Source organism: Haematobia irritans, chromosome 4 (assembly GCF_050003625.1).
Source record: "Haematobia irritans isolate KBUSLIRL chromosome 4, ASM5000362v1, whole genome shotgun sequence".
NCBI classification, from domain to species: domain Eukaryota; kingdom Metazoa; phylum Arthropoda; class Insecta; order Diptera; family Muscidae; genus Haematobia; species Haematobia irritans.
In genome coordinates, this window is record NC_134400.1 from 142,518,738 (window position 1) to 142,532,464 (window position 13,727).

Sequence of the window (13,727 nt, forward strand, 5' to 3'; positions counted from 1 at the left end):
GATGAGTTCGTAAATGTCGATGAAAACGTCGTGACATCAGAAGAGCCTTCATTGAGAGAAATAGTGGAGAACACAAAAGAAAATGATGAAACTCACAGCGAAAATGAACCAGATGACGAAGATGAACCAATCAAAATTCCAACTAGGACAAAACCTTGAGTGCGGTGCACACATTAAAACAGTATTTACGATTTGGGGGTTCTGATATATCAGAGAGTTTATATAGTTCCGTTGAAATTCTGTCTCTGTTTGTGGCTATGAAGACTGTGTGAAAATACTTAACCAGTAGACCGTTTGGAGATGTTGCTTGGTATTACACTATGTACTCATGATCTCATAATATTGTTTTGTTACTATTCTATTGTTTTCTTTATACATTTTATTTAATTTTATGTGAGCTACATTAGTTTTAATGAATATTATGAATTTTTATTTAATTTTTTTCTATAATTTAATAACTATATTATGTTTTATAACATGGCTCCCCAAATTTTTTATGCATTTTGATGGATCTTGAGAGAAATCCTTTGATCAGTAGCTCGGCCTATCTTAACAGGAAATTGAGGAATCATAGACACAATTTCACATTCGGACATCTCAATTGCCGAAGCATTCGTCCCTCTAGCTATAGTGTCACAATTGATGAGCTTAAAAACTTTCTTGTTGATAGTGGAATTGATGCTTTCGGTATATCAGAGACATGGTTGAAGTCTAGTGTTTCAACTAAATCTGTATCTATTAATGGTTACTCATTTATTCGTAATGACCGTCCTGTGACCAGGGGAGGCGGCGTTGGCATTTTTATATCTAGAAAGCTTAAATACAAGACTGTTTTTAAATCTGATAGCTTTGGTGACTGTGAGTCTTTGTTTCTTGAAATTCAACGAGGACCTGCTAGATTATTGTTTGGTGTCGTGTACCTACCTCATGGCAATCTTGATGAATTTGTCAATACGCATACTGATTTAATGTCGAGGTATTCGGAAATAGTTATTGTTGGTGATTTTAATCGTAACATGTTCAATATCTCTCAGTCCAATATTATGAGAAATGTCAGTCATGGCTTAGGCTTGTCGGTATCGCATAATTGTTTGCCAACGCACTATGATGTTGCCCACAACACATGCTCTTTAATTGACTTCTTTCTATTGAGTAATCCAGCTAAGCTGAAACTTTCTTCTCAGGGTCAGTGCGCTTCTATTTCGCATCATGCGCTGATTTTTGGATCTTATGATTTCGATATTACATATTTGAGTACATATGTTGAATTTCGTGACTATAGGCGTATTAACTGGGATGGTATTATTAATTATTTGACTTCATTTGATTCTACTTCGTTATATGCTTCAATGGACGTTGATTTTCAGCTTTCTGTTATCAATGATCTCATTTCAAGTCTTTTCACTTTTGTTCCTCTTGTTCGTAGAAGTGTATCTCATGTGAGGGATCCCTGGTTGAGCTCGAGGGAGGTTGTAGTCTCTAGGTCTTTAATGGACCTTGCTCATAGGAAGTATAGACAACATCCATCCGAGGATAATTTGCGTATTTTTAGACTTTATAGAAATAGGGCGAAGTCCATCATGAGGAAAATGCGAAGGGAGTATTGTATGCGTGATTTTGACCATATGTCTAATGCGCAGATGTGGAGTACGCTACGCTCTTATGGTTGTTTTGCGGAGGATGCTGTGCCAGAGGCAGATGTTGAAACTTTGAATGAGTTTTTTGTTCTAATTCCTTCAGTGATGATAGTATTGATGTGAGTGAGCGTTTTGATGAGTTCTCGTTCGATTGTATTTATGAGGATGATATTTATGATGCGGTTCAACGTGTTAGGTCAGGATCTGTAGGTGTCGATGGTATTCCAATTAAGTTTATCAGGATTATTTTGCCCTATATTTTGAGATATATTTTATACTTATTCAATACTATCGTTACTACATCTGTTTACCCAATGGCTTGGAAACTAGCTAGGGTGGTTCCCGTACCTAAGACGGCTAGATCTGGTAATATTGATAACTTTCGCCCCATAAGCATCTTGCCTGCACTATCTAAAATTTTTGATAGTATAATATTGAAGACTACTCTGAACTTTGTTAATGATTGTGATATGATTAGTTCTCATCAGTATGGGTTCCGAAATGGATACAGTACCACCTCCAATCTTCTGCATATGACTGATGCTATAAGAAGTGCTACTGATATTGGGTTATGTAGTAGTTTGGTTGCATTAGATTTGTCTAAGGCTTTTGACCGCATTGACCACCATAAACTAATACGGAAACTAGCCACTAACTATCGATTTTCTATTACAGCATGTAGGCTTTTCAATTCCTATATTTCAGGCCGCAGTCAATATGTTTGTATTAGTGGAGTGAATTCGTCTATACGTTCTGTTACCTCTGGAGTACCCCAGGGGTCCATACTTCGACCTCTTCTGTTCGTTCTTTTTATAAATGATGTTGTTAATCACATTGATAACTCGTATTGCACACCATTTTTATACGCTGACGATATTCATATACTCTTTAGTTGTGCTAGTGTTGAAGGGTTACAGAGTCAGGTCAATCGTACTATGGACGTCATTAAATGTTGGCTGGATGATAATGGTTTGCATATTAATGCTCATAAGAGCAAAGCATTGTGCTTCGGTTCGCAATGGGCTACACATCCTGAGTTTGTTATCTGTTATGATGGTGCAAGGATTGACATTGTTGAGAGCATGAGATGTCTTGGTGTTACAATTGATAATAGACTTGATTTTTCTGCCCATTTTAATTTACTTACATCCAGGATCATATTACTGCTTCGTAGACTATATTCCACGAATTCTTATTTTCCCTGCAATATTAGGAAGAGGATAGCGTTAGGGTTGCTTATGCCTCATGTGTACTATGGATTGGAAGTGACATCTGGTACATCTGCATCTAACTTCTCTCGAGTTCGCCAACTTGTACATACTATTGTTCGCTATGTATATAGACTTCGACGCCATGACCATGTGTCTCGTTTTGTATCATCATTTTTGGGGTTTCCATTTGATTCACTGGTTGATGTTAAGTTGTTGACCCTTTTTTACGGGATTATTAAGTCTGGATTGCCACCCCTTTTAAGAAGTTATTTTGTTTTTACCAGGACAAGTAGGAACCCCCAGATTCTGATTCCTAATATGCACAGTCAATAGTGAGAATTGCGCGTTTGTGGAATCGACTGCCACTATTTTTGCGCAATTTTTCTTTTTCAAAGAGGGTATTTAAAATTAAGCTTATTGACCATATTAACAGTGGGCAATAGTCTGTTACTACTGATTGGGCTATGAATTTTGTTTTTTGAATTTTATTGATTTCGTTAATATTGCGGCTGGGGAGCCGTGGCTATTTCTATATATACTTATATATCTAATAATGGATTTGTGATATTATTATATACGTTTATTATTGTTATTATGCATATCAACTATTGATAACTTGTAATATAGTTTATTGGCCCGTTGGGCTTATTGTATTACAGTGTGAAATAAATGAAATGAAATGAAATTATTGAAAGTAAATTATTAAAAGAAACTCTTGTAAATAGAAAACAAACCACAATTCTAAACTATTTCCAATCTCAATAAATATGAATATACACCATAAAAAAAGTTAAAAATATTGTGTACACTTATTTGGATACAACGATGTTCGGTTATAACGGCGTATAATTTTGGTCCCTTGGCGGTCGCTATAACCGAATTCTACTGTATTTTTAAAAATGTTAGTTTTCAGTTATATAACTAACGCATGATGGCAATACCTTCTTACGTATGGTATGGTCACACTGGACAAATATTTGACAGAAATCAAAAAAGGAATAGTCGCCATAGTCAAACCAGCAAATATATTTAGCTCATCATGATAGGAGTATTTCACAAAAAACTGTATCCAGATATTTTGAAAGTGCTCCGGGAGAAGTTTGACACTCGTTTTGAACAAATATTGCCTAGTGTTCCATACCCTTAGACTGGTCGATAAGTAGTAATTTTGTCGTGAAAGTACACTCATAGAAAAAAACGTCTACTAAAAGCAGCAGACGTTGTCTGCAGTGATAATTTGTACTTCAGGATCTCAAATGTTCCCCATAGCATTATTAGAAACCAAAAATAATTTGCTGTATATTCCTGCGCTCTAATATCCTTATCCCTGGACAGTTTCGATTTAAACTGCATTTTGGTTGATTGAGAAATGATAAATTTAAGTTATAACAATACAACCATTTTATGAATTTTTGTCTTATACTTATAATTAAAAACAAATTGAATAAAAAAATAAACTAAATTTTGGTTCTCATTTTTGCTCACGATGCAAATATGTTTAATGACTGAAAAAATCTTTTTGGTAGAAACTGGCAATGAAACCATGGCCTTTCTATGCGAGGCGAAAATGCTAACTATTGCACCACGGTGTAATTAACATCTTTAATTACAATTTTTTGAAAAATATTCGGCTTTGGGCGGTTATTGTTTTTTTTTCCGAACATCGGTTTCGGCCAAAAAACCCCGCTTCGGTCTAGCTCTAATGTCTATCATCAATTAATATCAACTACGCTGTTTAGTACATGGCCGGTGAATGTCAGAGTTAGCAGCTCCACTATTCCTAGAACAAATATCATTGCTTATCCTTCAGCATTCAATGCAGTCGGTTCTTTATACCGGGGCTGACAGATATTTGACTCTAAAAATAATGTAAGCGGTATTGAGTATGTTTATTTTCCGGAAAATAAAACAAAACAACTCCAAGGTGCTAAGACAACAACAACATAGTTTTCACCCACAACAATTACTACTTGTTGAGGATTTAGAAGATATTTTTATGCCCTGCGCCAAACTGTGGAACAGGGTTGTTGTTGTTGTAGCCCTTTGGAGTTGGTATTTCCGAGTTTATGGACTTGTATGGCCCCAGAAGCCAGAGTTTTACCCTAATTTGCTTGAAATTTTACACCGGGAGAACAATAAGTACTGCAGTCAGGTGTGCCAAATTTGGTTGAAATCGGTTCAGATTGCGATATAGCTCTCATATATATCTTTCGCCCGATATGGTCTTATATGGTCCCAGAAGCCAGAGTTTTTGCCCAATTTGGTTGAAATTTTGCACTAAGTCCCAATTTTCGGTAATATGACAACAGAGGTCAAAGTTGTAGTCCGATTTATGTGAAATTTTGGACAGGGAGTAGAATTAAAATACTAAATATGCATGTCAAATTTGTTTGAAATCGGCTCAGATTTCTATATAGCTTCCACATATATGTTTTTCGATTTCAGCAAAAATGGCCATAATACCCACATTTCCTTATCAAATCGCACTGCTTGGTCGAAAACTTGTAAAAATTATTCAAATTTTCCTTTATTTCTAATACATATCGACCGATAAATCATATAAAATAAATAAAATATTAAAAAAAGACCTCGAGCTTGAAAAATCATTAATTTATTATTATAACAATAATCATAAATACACGTTTGCGAAGTTGCCTCAAAATTGGTTCAGATTAAAATGTTTTCCATATTTTTTTACTAACATAGTGTACCATCCCAGGGCGTTAGCCGACTTAAATTTTAAGCACCTAACACATTTGACGGATTTGATATAGTATCGAAAATTACAAAGTGGTGCAGGGTATAATATAGTCGGCCTCGCCCGACTTTAGACTTTCCTTACTTGTTTCTTGTTCATTAAGGGAGATAGCAGAAATATCTTATAAAACAATATCCGCGTTTATACTTTCTTGGGCCATTCTTGATATTATTTTCCCATTATTTGCGTTATCTAAATGCTGGACATGTTTTGATGTTCTATCAATTTAATGCAAGTCAGAAGAGCTCCAATTCGGAAGATATCCAACTAAAAATTCAATCCTTTTGCCACGTTTATTGATTACCAATACCAAAAATTAATACTTAAGTGTTTGACCATCGGTTTTTGGGATTCCCACCGGACAATTTATTTCTGTTTTTCTCTAATTTATTTTCCTAATTGCCTTAAAGACACTTTATATATTTACATGGCAATAAAGTTACTCTTTCTTCTTCTCAGTATCGACCTGCTCCGAGGCTGGAAGGGCTTTACGGAAATTGGGGAATTGTTCCCAGGGAGCCGATAAATCGAATTTCCTGAATTCTTGAGCCAATTCCAAAGGTTCGCATACAACACGTTTCTTCTCATCGTCATAGCGTAACTAGAAATACACAAAATATATACAAACAATCTTCCAAAACTATTTAAAATGTATCATCATACTTCAACATAACCAGATAATGGAAAATCACGGCGTTGTGGATGACCCTCAAAACCATAATCGGTAAGGATACGGCGCAAATCGGGATGATTAGCAAAGAATACTCCATACATGTCATAGATTTCGCGTTCATACCAATTGGCAGCTTTGTATACTTCAAAGCAAGAATCTAATGGCGTCAACTCATCGGTATAGGTTTTGACGCGAATGCGGGCGTTGTAACGCAACGACAGAATATTGTATATAACTTCAAAGCGGTACTTGCGGCTTGGTACGTCCATGCCAGCAATATCGACCAGGTTGCTAAATTGAGCCTGGTGGTGATCCTTAAGAAATTGCAAAACTGGAACTACTCCCTCGGGTGCAATCAATACCTCCAATTCATCCCCAGAAGTCAATTGAACTTTTTGTACATACTTGGGCATGCATTCAGCTACATAACGGCCAAAGTCTGATAAATGGCTTCGGGCAACTTCATCTGGCTTTCTTACAGTAGCTGAAAATTAATATTCATTGTTATATTGGGGAGAGCATCAAGAATTGTTGTGACACTTACGTTTGTCTGCTTTTTTTGCATCGGCAGTAGAACTGGCCAAACGCATTGCCCCTACATTGGATGCAGCCGCAAGACCTTAGACAAAAGGAGATAATACGATTTCTTCTCAAATTTGATTCTCTCTACAATATTTACCATTTTTGGCAGTAACCTGGGCTGCCAATTTAAGGCCAAAATTCCTGATTAAACCTGCCATTGGAGGTCCTAGATTCACTCAGTTTATGTAATACGGCTGTCAAATGTGAGAACTATATTGCCAACACTTTAACCTTGCGTTACCAACTGAAGATTTGACAGTTTAAACCATAAGAGACTTAAGGCAAGAGAGCAAATGGCAAGTCTGTAGATAATAGGTTTGTTCGCGTACATTCCCAGTAAAAACTAGCAAGAGAGTTAAACTACGTTCGCACTAGACACGAAAACCTCGTTATGCGCTTTATAGACTATCAGTTATTCCGGACGTAATGTCGGTGTTTGTAAAGAATCTTACAGTGTGTCGGATCGATACGACTTGTCGGCGATGGCTAAATAATCGGTAAATGTGTTATCGATCTCATAAACATGCAGCAGTATCGATTACGCCTTCGGACTTATAATGTGCACAATATATGGGATATTTTCGACACGAGCACTGTCGTCCGGAATAACTGATAGTCTGTAAAGCGCATAACAGCCATTTTTTTATTTTGTGAAACACCCCCGCCAACATTTTTTGGTACAACTTCTCACTATTGTGAAGTTGTACCACGCCAAGTTACCACAAAAAAGTATTACATGAGTGCAATTATTAGGTGCCTTTTTTTAAAAAATTTGGAACGACGCCAATAAGAGCCCCTTCCAACAATCAGAAAAAGTGAATCTTAAGATAATTGTAAAAGAATCATTGTGGTAAAGTAAAACACGTTTGTTTAGATGTTTATTAATTTGATTAAACATTTATAAATTCTTATAAACCCTGCCAACATTTTTTGAATTTGACGGCGCTTCTGATAATCCCCACCACGTCGAAAACAATCGCATACGACATCCAAAAAGCGCCGTTACTATTGAGAAGTTGTACCACGCCAAATTACTACAAAAAAGTATGGCATGAGTGCAATTCTTAGGTACCTTTTGGGATAAATTTAGAACGACGCCAATAAGAGCGCCTTCAAACAATCAGAAAAAGTGCATTTTAAAGGCCGGTACTATGTTCATTCTTGCGAAAAATTTTTATGGAAACCATTATTTCGCACATAGAAAGCGGCGTTTTTTAGGTAGCTTGGAGCGCTATTTTACAGGGAGCGATATTGGATTAAGTTGGTGGTTGTTGCTTGTTTTTACAAAATAACATATTATTTTTCCTTGGGCAATTGATCTGCTATTCCTTTGATCCTTTGTATAGTTTCGGAACAAAAATATGGTCCGCGTTTGATTTATAAACCCGCACAAATAGTTTTTAATAAATAAATTATTTCTTAATTCACATTGCAAATGGCGCCGTGCTATAAACGTCAGTTTTTCAACACGAAAAAACAAAGTATCACAAATGGAAAAAATTTCGCAAATTTTTCGCATTTTTTGATTTTGTATGGAGTTTCAACGCGAAAACCGAACAGAGTACCGGCCTTAAGATAGTTGTAAAAGAATCATTGTGGTAAAGTAAAACACGATTGTTTAGATGTTTATTAATTTGATTAAACGTTTATAAGTTATGTGATAGTGTTATAAATATAACATTTATACCACTATCACAACACATTTAACATCATTTTTTTCATTGAAAATAGAATGATGTTGATTTACAAGTGGCAAGTTACATGTAGCAGCGTCTATCAGCCAGTGTTTTTATTCTCGATGGAGGCAGCGTGTCTGTAAAATACTTGAAAACAATCACTTTATTCCATTTGGAAAGTCAAAAGTAGTAATCGGGCAGCACTCAGTGATAAGAGAGAAGTTCACCAATGTGGTATCACAATGGACTGAATAGTCTAAGTGATCCTGATACATCGGACTGCCACTTAACCTAACCTAACTTAACGTTTAAATCCATTTTTTACAAGGAAAATGACAGTTGAAATTTAGTTAAAGTGGATTTTGAAAGTGTAATGTGTATGAGGTTTTATAGAAACCAATAAACACAGGATGAGCGATTTTCAAATGCAACAACTTTTCAGTTTGAGGATAAATGTAATTTTCAATATAAATTCAACTTGACTTGAAACAGCTCATCATCAATACATCTTCAAATTGGTTGCAAATTACATTCAATTTGCCAAAATGTTGACGAAATCATTGAAAAGGTGTTGAAGATAATATGAGAAAACTTTGACAAAACACTACCCTAAAAATGCAACGCAAAAACGATGTGTTTTTTAATACTTCTTTGTGCAACGATGTTCGTGGTTAAGTGGAAGAAATAAAAAAATGGAAAATTTTAATAACTGAATTTGCTCCAAATAGTTTATAATAATAGGTAAGTGAAAATAAAAAATGAAATAAAATTTTAAGGAAGTCACTAAATGTATATCTAAATTATGGATTCTACGTTCTTAAAAACATTAAAAAGCTGACGGATGAAAAAATGTTGGACTATTAACTGGAACTGTTTAAAATAGTTTATAATAATTGGTAAGTCAATATGAAAAATTAAATCAACATTTTAGTGAAGTCACTAAATTTAAATATTTTTGCAGAAAACTAAAATCTTTGGATGCTACATTCTTGCAACCATTATGAAGCTGGCTGATGAAAAATGAATGGCTTAAGGCCGGTACTATGTTCATTCTTGCGAAAAATTTTTATGGAAACCATTATTTCGCACATAGAAAGCGGCGTTTTTTTAGGTAGCTTGGAGCGCTATTTTACAGGGAGCGATATTGGATTAAGTTGGTGGTTGTTGCTTGTTTTTACAAAAAAACATTTTATTTTTCCTTGGGCAATTGATCTGCTATTCCTTTGATCCTTTATAAACCCGCACAAATAGTTTTTAATAAATAAATTATTTCTTAATTCACATTGCAAATGGCGCCGTGCTATAAACGTCAGTTTTTCAACACGAAAAAAACAAAGTATCACAAATGGAAAAAATTTCGCAAATTTTTCGCATTTTTTGGTTTTAGGCCGGTACTATGTTCATTCTTGCGAAAATTTTTTATGGAAACCATTATTTCGCACATAGAAAGCGGCGTTTTTTAGGTAGCTTGGAGCGCTATTTTACAGGGAGCGATATTGGATTAAGTTGGTGGTTGTTGCTTGTTTTTACAAAATAACATTTTATTTTTCCTTGGGCAATTGATCTGCTATTCCTTTGATCCTTTGTATAGTTTCGGAACAATAATATGGTCCGTGTTTGATTTATAAACCCGCACAAATAGTTTTTAATAAATAAATTATTTCTTAATTCACATTGCAAATGGCGCCGTGCTATAAACGTCAGTTTTTCAACACGAAAAAACAAAGTATCACAAATGGAAAAAATTTCGCAAATTTTTCGCATTTTTTGGTTTTGTATGGAGTTTCAACGCGAAAACCGAACAGAGTACCGGCCTTTTGTATGGAGTTTCAACGCGAAAACCGAACAGAGTACCGGCCTTTATCAGAAAAAGTTTCCAGAAAGATTTCAAAGTGCAACCAATTAAAATTGTTAAAAACTTGATATTATTCCATATCATTAACTTCTGGATGAAAATGTACATCACATCGTCAGTTTAATTTACATCCTCTTATCAGCTTAAAATGGATATTATGTGAACTCCTTCTGCTGGAAGTCTATGCTAACACGCGGTCCATCACGTTCCTAATTTCAAATTGCCCGCATATTAATTAATTTCAATGCAGTTTTATGACACAAACAGGAAGGAAATCGAATTATCTATGCAAAATTGTTTACAAATAATGTTTAAGATATTTAAAGTTTTGTTCTTATTTGTTGATTATTTATTAAACATAAGATATTTATTTTTCAATTAGTATTGTAGTGTATTGTGTAGTGTAGTGTATTATTATATATTTTATTTTGACGAAAATGAATAAATTATACAAAATTCATAGAATTTTGGCTTTGACTTTCAATTAGAAGTGGCGATATCATTTATACAAATTTTGGTTGAAAAGCAACAATGTTAATTTTAAAATTGTTTGAGAAATTGTTGAGTAGCGATGCATTTCAATTTGAGGATAACACTTGAGAAATTATTGCTATTCTATCGAATTTTACTGTTGAGGGTAATGTCTGTTTTTTGTTGGGAACGCGATTTTCCCAACTTGAATATTACCCTACTCCTTTGAAAAAATGCTTGAAAAACTGTTGAAATTTAGCATTTTTCAAACGTTTGTGTTCATTGGGAAGCTTCAAAATGGTACCAAATATAATGTCACTTATTTTACTCAAATAGTTGCAAAAAATGCACAAAATTTTCAAATACAGCAACCTTCATATGTAGACAAGCATTTGGCAACTCTGGAATATTAAAAAAAAATGTCCGGCCGAATAAACCAAATCGCTTCACACGGTTGCAACAACTGGTACCCCTCTTTAGAGTTAAAGTAGAAAAGTAGTATAGAAGGTAGTAGATACCTTCTACTTCCAGTTTTGCTAATGGCAATGCTGCTGTAGGACGTCTGCGGTATTTCACATATTTTCGTCGGTCGTTCGTATGTTAAACTAAACAAGAAGAAAAAAAGAATTGTGCAAAAATTGGAAGAAAAAGAAAGTGTTATTGTTATTCTTTTTGTTGCTGTATTCTAGAATGCAGTGGTAAAGCAATTTTATTGTTAAGAAACCAATTAGTTGGCAACAGAAAAGAAGTAGATACAACTTCCAATTGGGATTAAAGGCCGATAATTAAACACTGTGTGTGAGTGTGTTTTGTTTTCGACATCTTTTTCAAATTAGAAATAAACAATAATAGAATGTGAAAAACACAAAAGCCGGGAATTTATGGAATATAAAAATCAAGTGAAGTAATTGAAATAATTCGATAAATTAGTGATACACAGAAAAAACCCAAAGGAGACGCCACTCCTTTTACAAAGAAAATTATTGATGTTTGTGCACATCCTCCACTTGCTTCTCACGACGACAACGACATCCTTTTGGATATCCTTACATTAAGTGGTGGTGGATTTGAGTAGTGATATCACATATGAAATAAAATAAATACCAAAATTATCAAAATTTATGAAAACAGTATAAAATTTAGCCTAAGAGGATATTTGATGGCAAAGTTTTGATTGTCAATTACACCTTTGCACTTGGTGAGTTTACAAATATATATATGTAGAGTTTTTCCTTGAATCGGCTCCCTACATACACGTTCGGGATGATACTCCATATTTTTCCAGTCTCTGTTTTCCATTATACTTATTCGATGTTTATGCTCTATCGGCATTTTCTGGCCATTCAGAAGACACTTCCCAACCATCCATCCATTCAATTGGTAGTCCCCCCTTCCACTGGCCTATATGTTCCCGTAATAGTATGCCGATAGAGCGTTTTATCATCCTGTTTGTTCTCATGTAGAAGGGAACAAACCAGCAAATTTAAATACCTTAATGAATCCCTATACTGTTACAGTTGTGAGTGAGTCTGCGCACTGAAAAATACAGGAGGTAACATCCGGAAACCAAATACAAGATTTTTTATATAATTTTCGATAGAAGATAACTACATGGAGAGCTTCGATTTCGTGCAATGTATACGATATGAATGAACGTATTTTTTATTGTGTGGTGTAGTGATGAAAAATTTTGATACGCTTTAGCATTTTTGTAAATGTGAACTTATTTAAATAAATTCATTTTTTTTAACTTAATAAAATTACTGGAAATCTTAAGTCATACGAATTTTCTTCAGTGGATCATTTTTATTTAAAGGTCTATTATTTTCATATACAAATTGTGTGGCTATGCTAAAAAGCCATATAGATTGGAGAACACATTGGAGAAAACTTATTTTGGTATCGAAACTATTCCGAACATAGGACATATACAACAACATTCCGCAGTTGGATTTTCAATAATAAATTTTTGGATCCCAATTTGGTAAACTATTTTATTTTGAAGAAAATTTTACCAAAAATCAAATTTAAAAGTCTTTAGGACTATAAATTTTTTAACCATTTTAGCTTGTGTTAGGTAGTAGAATCCAAGGTGGTAAACCTTGGCCTCTAGTACCTAACACAAAAATTAAAATATTGAATTCAAAGAAAAATTTTGCCAAATTTTATTTCTAATTATACAATTATTTTTCGAGCTTTAAGAACAGATATAGATTAAGGAACGGTTCATTCGCCCGAACCGAAATATGTACAGTCCAGGAGTGTATAGATTTGTATCTGGCATTTTCTTTTCAATGGCTCTATTAACCATGTTCCTTAATCTATATCTGTCCATAAAGCTCGAAAAATAATTGTATAATTAGATATAATGCATTTGGACGTCAATTGCCTGTTTCGGTATCAGGCTAACATGAAATATAAATTTTATTTCTATAAAAAATTTTGTCAAAATTTTATTTCTATAAAAATTTTAGTCAAAATTTTATTTCTATAGAAATTTTTGTCGAAATTATAAATATATAAAATATTTTATTTCTATAAAAGATTTTGTAAAAACTTTATTTCTACAGAAAATTTGGCAAAATTTTATTTCTATAGAAAATTTTGTAAAAATTATTTCTTTAGAAAAATTTGTAAAAATTTAATTTCTATGGTGAATTTTGCCAAAAATTATTTTTTATGGAAAATTTTGTCAAAAATTTATTTCTATAGAGAATTTTGTCAAAATTTATTTGTCAAAATTTGATTTCTATAAAAATTTTTGTCAAAATTTTATTTCTATAGAATTTTTTTTCGAAATTTTATTTTATTTCTATATAAAATATTTTATTTCTATAAAAGATTTTGTAAACATTTTATTTCTA

General features: G+C 33.7%; 3 protein-coding genes across 11 annotated transcripts in view; 2 read left to right on the forward strand and 1 right to left on the reverse strand.

Annotated features, from left to right (window-relative positions):
* Positions 1-506: 506 nt before the first annotated feature.
* On the forward strand, positions 507-3,181 carry LOC142235791 (uncharacterized). The gene is made up of 2 exons (XM_075307049.1): positions 507-1,510; positions 1,741-3,181. The coding sequence occupies exons 1-2, from the start codon at positions 507-509 to the stop codon at positions 3,179-3,181; spliced, it is 2,445 nt and encodes an 814-aa protein (XP_075163164.1).
* Positions 3,182-5,929: 2,748 nt separating this feature from the next.
* Positions 5,930-7,116, reverse strand: ND-30 (NADH:ubiquinone oxidoreductase core subunit S3). The gene is made up of 4 exons (XM_075307295.1): positions 6,959-7,116; positions 6,824-6,898; positions 6,270-6,763; positions 5,930-6,207 (listed from the first exon to the last, which is right to left on the reverse strand). The coding sequence occupies exons 1-4, from the start codon at positions 7,017-7,019 to the stop codon at positions 6,046-6,048; spliced, it is 792 nt and encodes a 263-aa protein (XP_075163410.1). The 5' UTR covers positions 7,020-7,116; the 3' UTR covers positions 5,930-6,045.
* A 4,293-nt stretch (positions 7,117-11,409) lies between these two features.
* The window catches only part of Spn (protein phosphatase 1 regulatory subunit spinophilin), a 367,965-nt gene continuing 365,647 nt past the window's right edge, over positions 11,410-13,727 (forward strand). For all 9 annotated transcript variants that reach the window (XM_075307296.1, XM_075307302.1, XM_075307299.1 and 6 more), the window contains exon 1: positions 11,410-12,061. The gene's annotated coding sequence lies outside the window, so the exon portion shown is untranslated. The remainder of the gene's footprint in view (positions 12,062-13,727) is intronic.

Coding starts and splice junctions, on each gene's coding strand:
- ND-30 (XM_075307295.1), bottom strand. CDS start 7,019: ATGGCAGGTTTAATCAGGAATTTTGGCCTTAAATTGGCAGCCCAGGTT. Junction 6,899..6,958: donor CCAGGTTACTGCCAAAAATG/GTAAATATTGTA, acceptor CTTTTGTCTAAG/GTCTTGCGGCTGCATCCAAT. Junction 6,764..6,823: donor TGCAAAAAAAGCAGACAAAC/GTAAGTGTCACA, acceptor ATTAATTTTCAG/CTACTGTAAGAAAGCCAGAT.
- LOC142235791 (XM_075307049.1), top strand. CDS start 507: ATGGATCTTGAGAGAAATCCTTTGATCAGTAGCTCGGCCTATCTTAAC. Junction 1,511..1,740: donor ATGGACCTTGCTCATAGGAA/GTATAGACAACA, acceptor TAATTCCTTCAG/TGATGATAGTATTGATGTGA.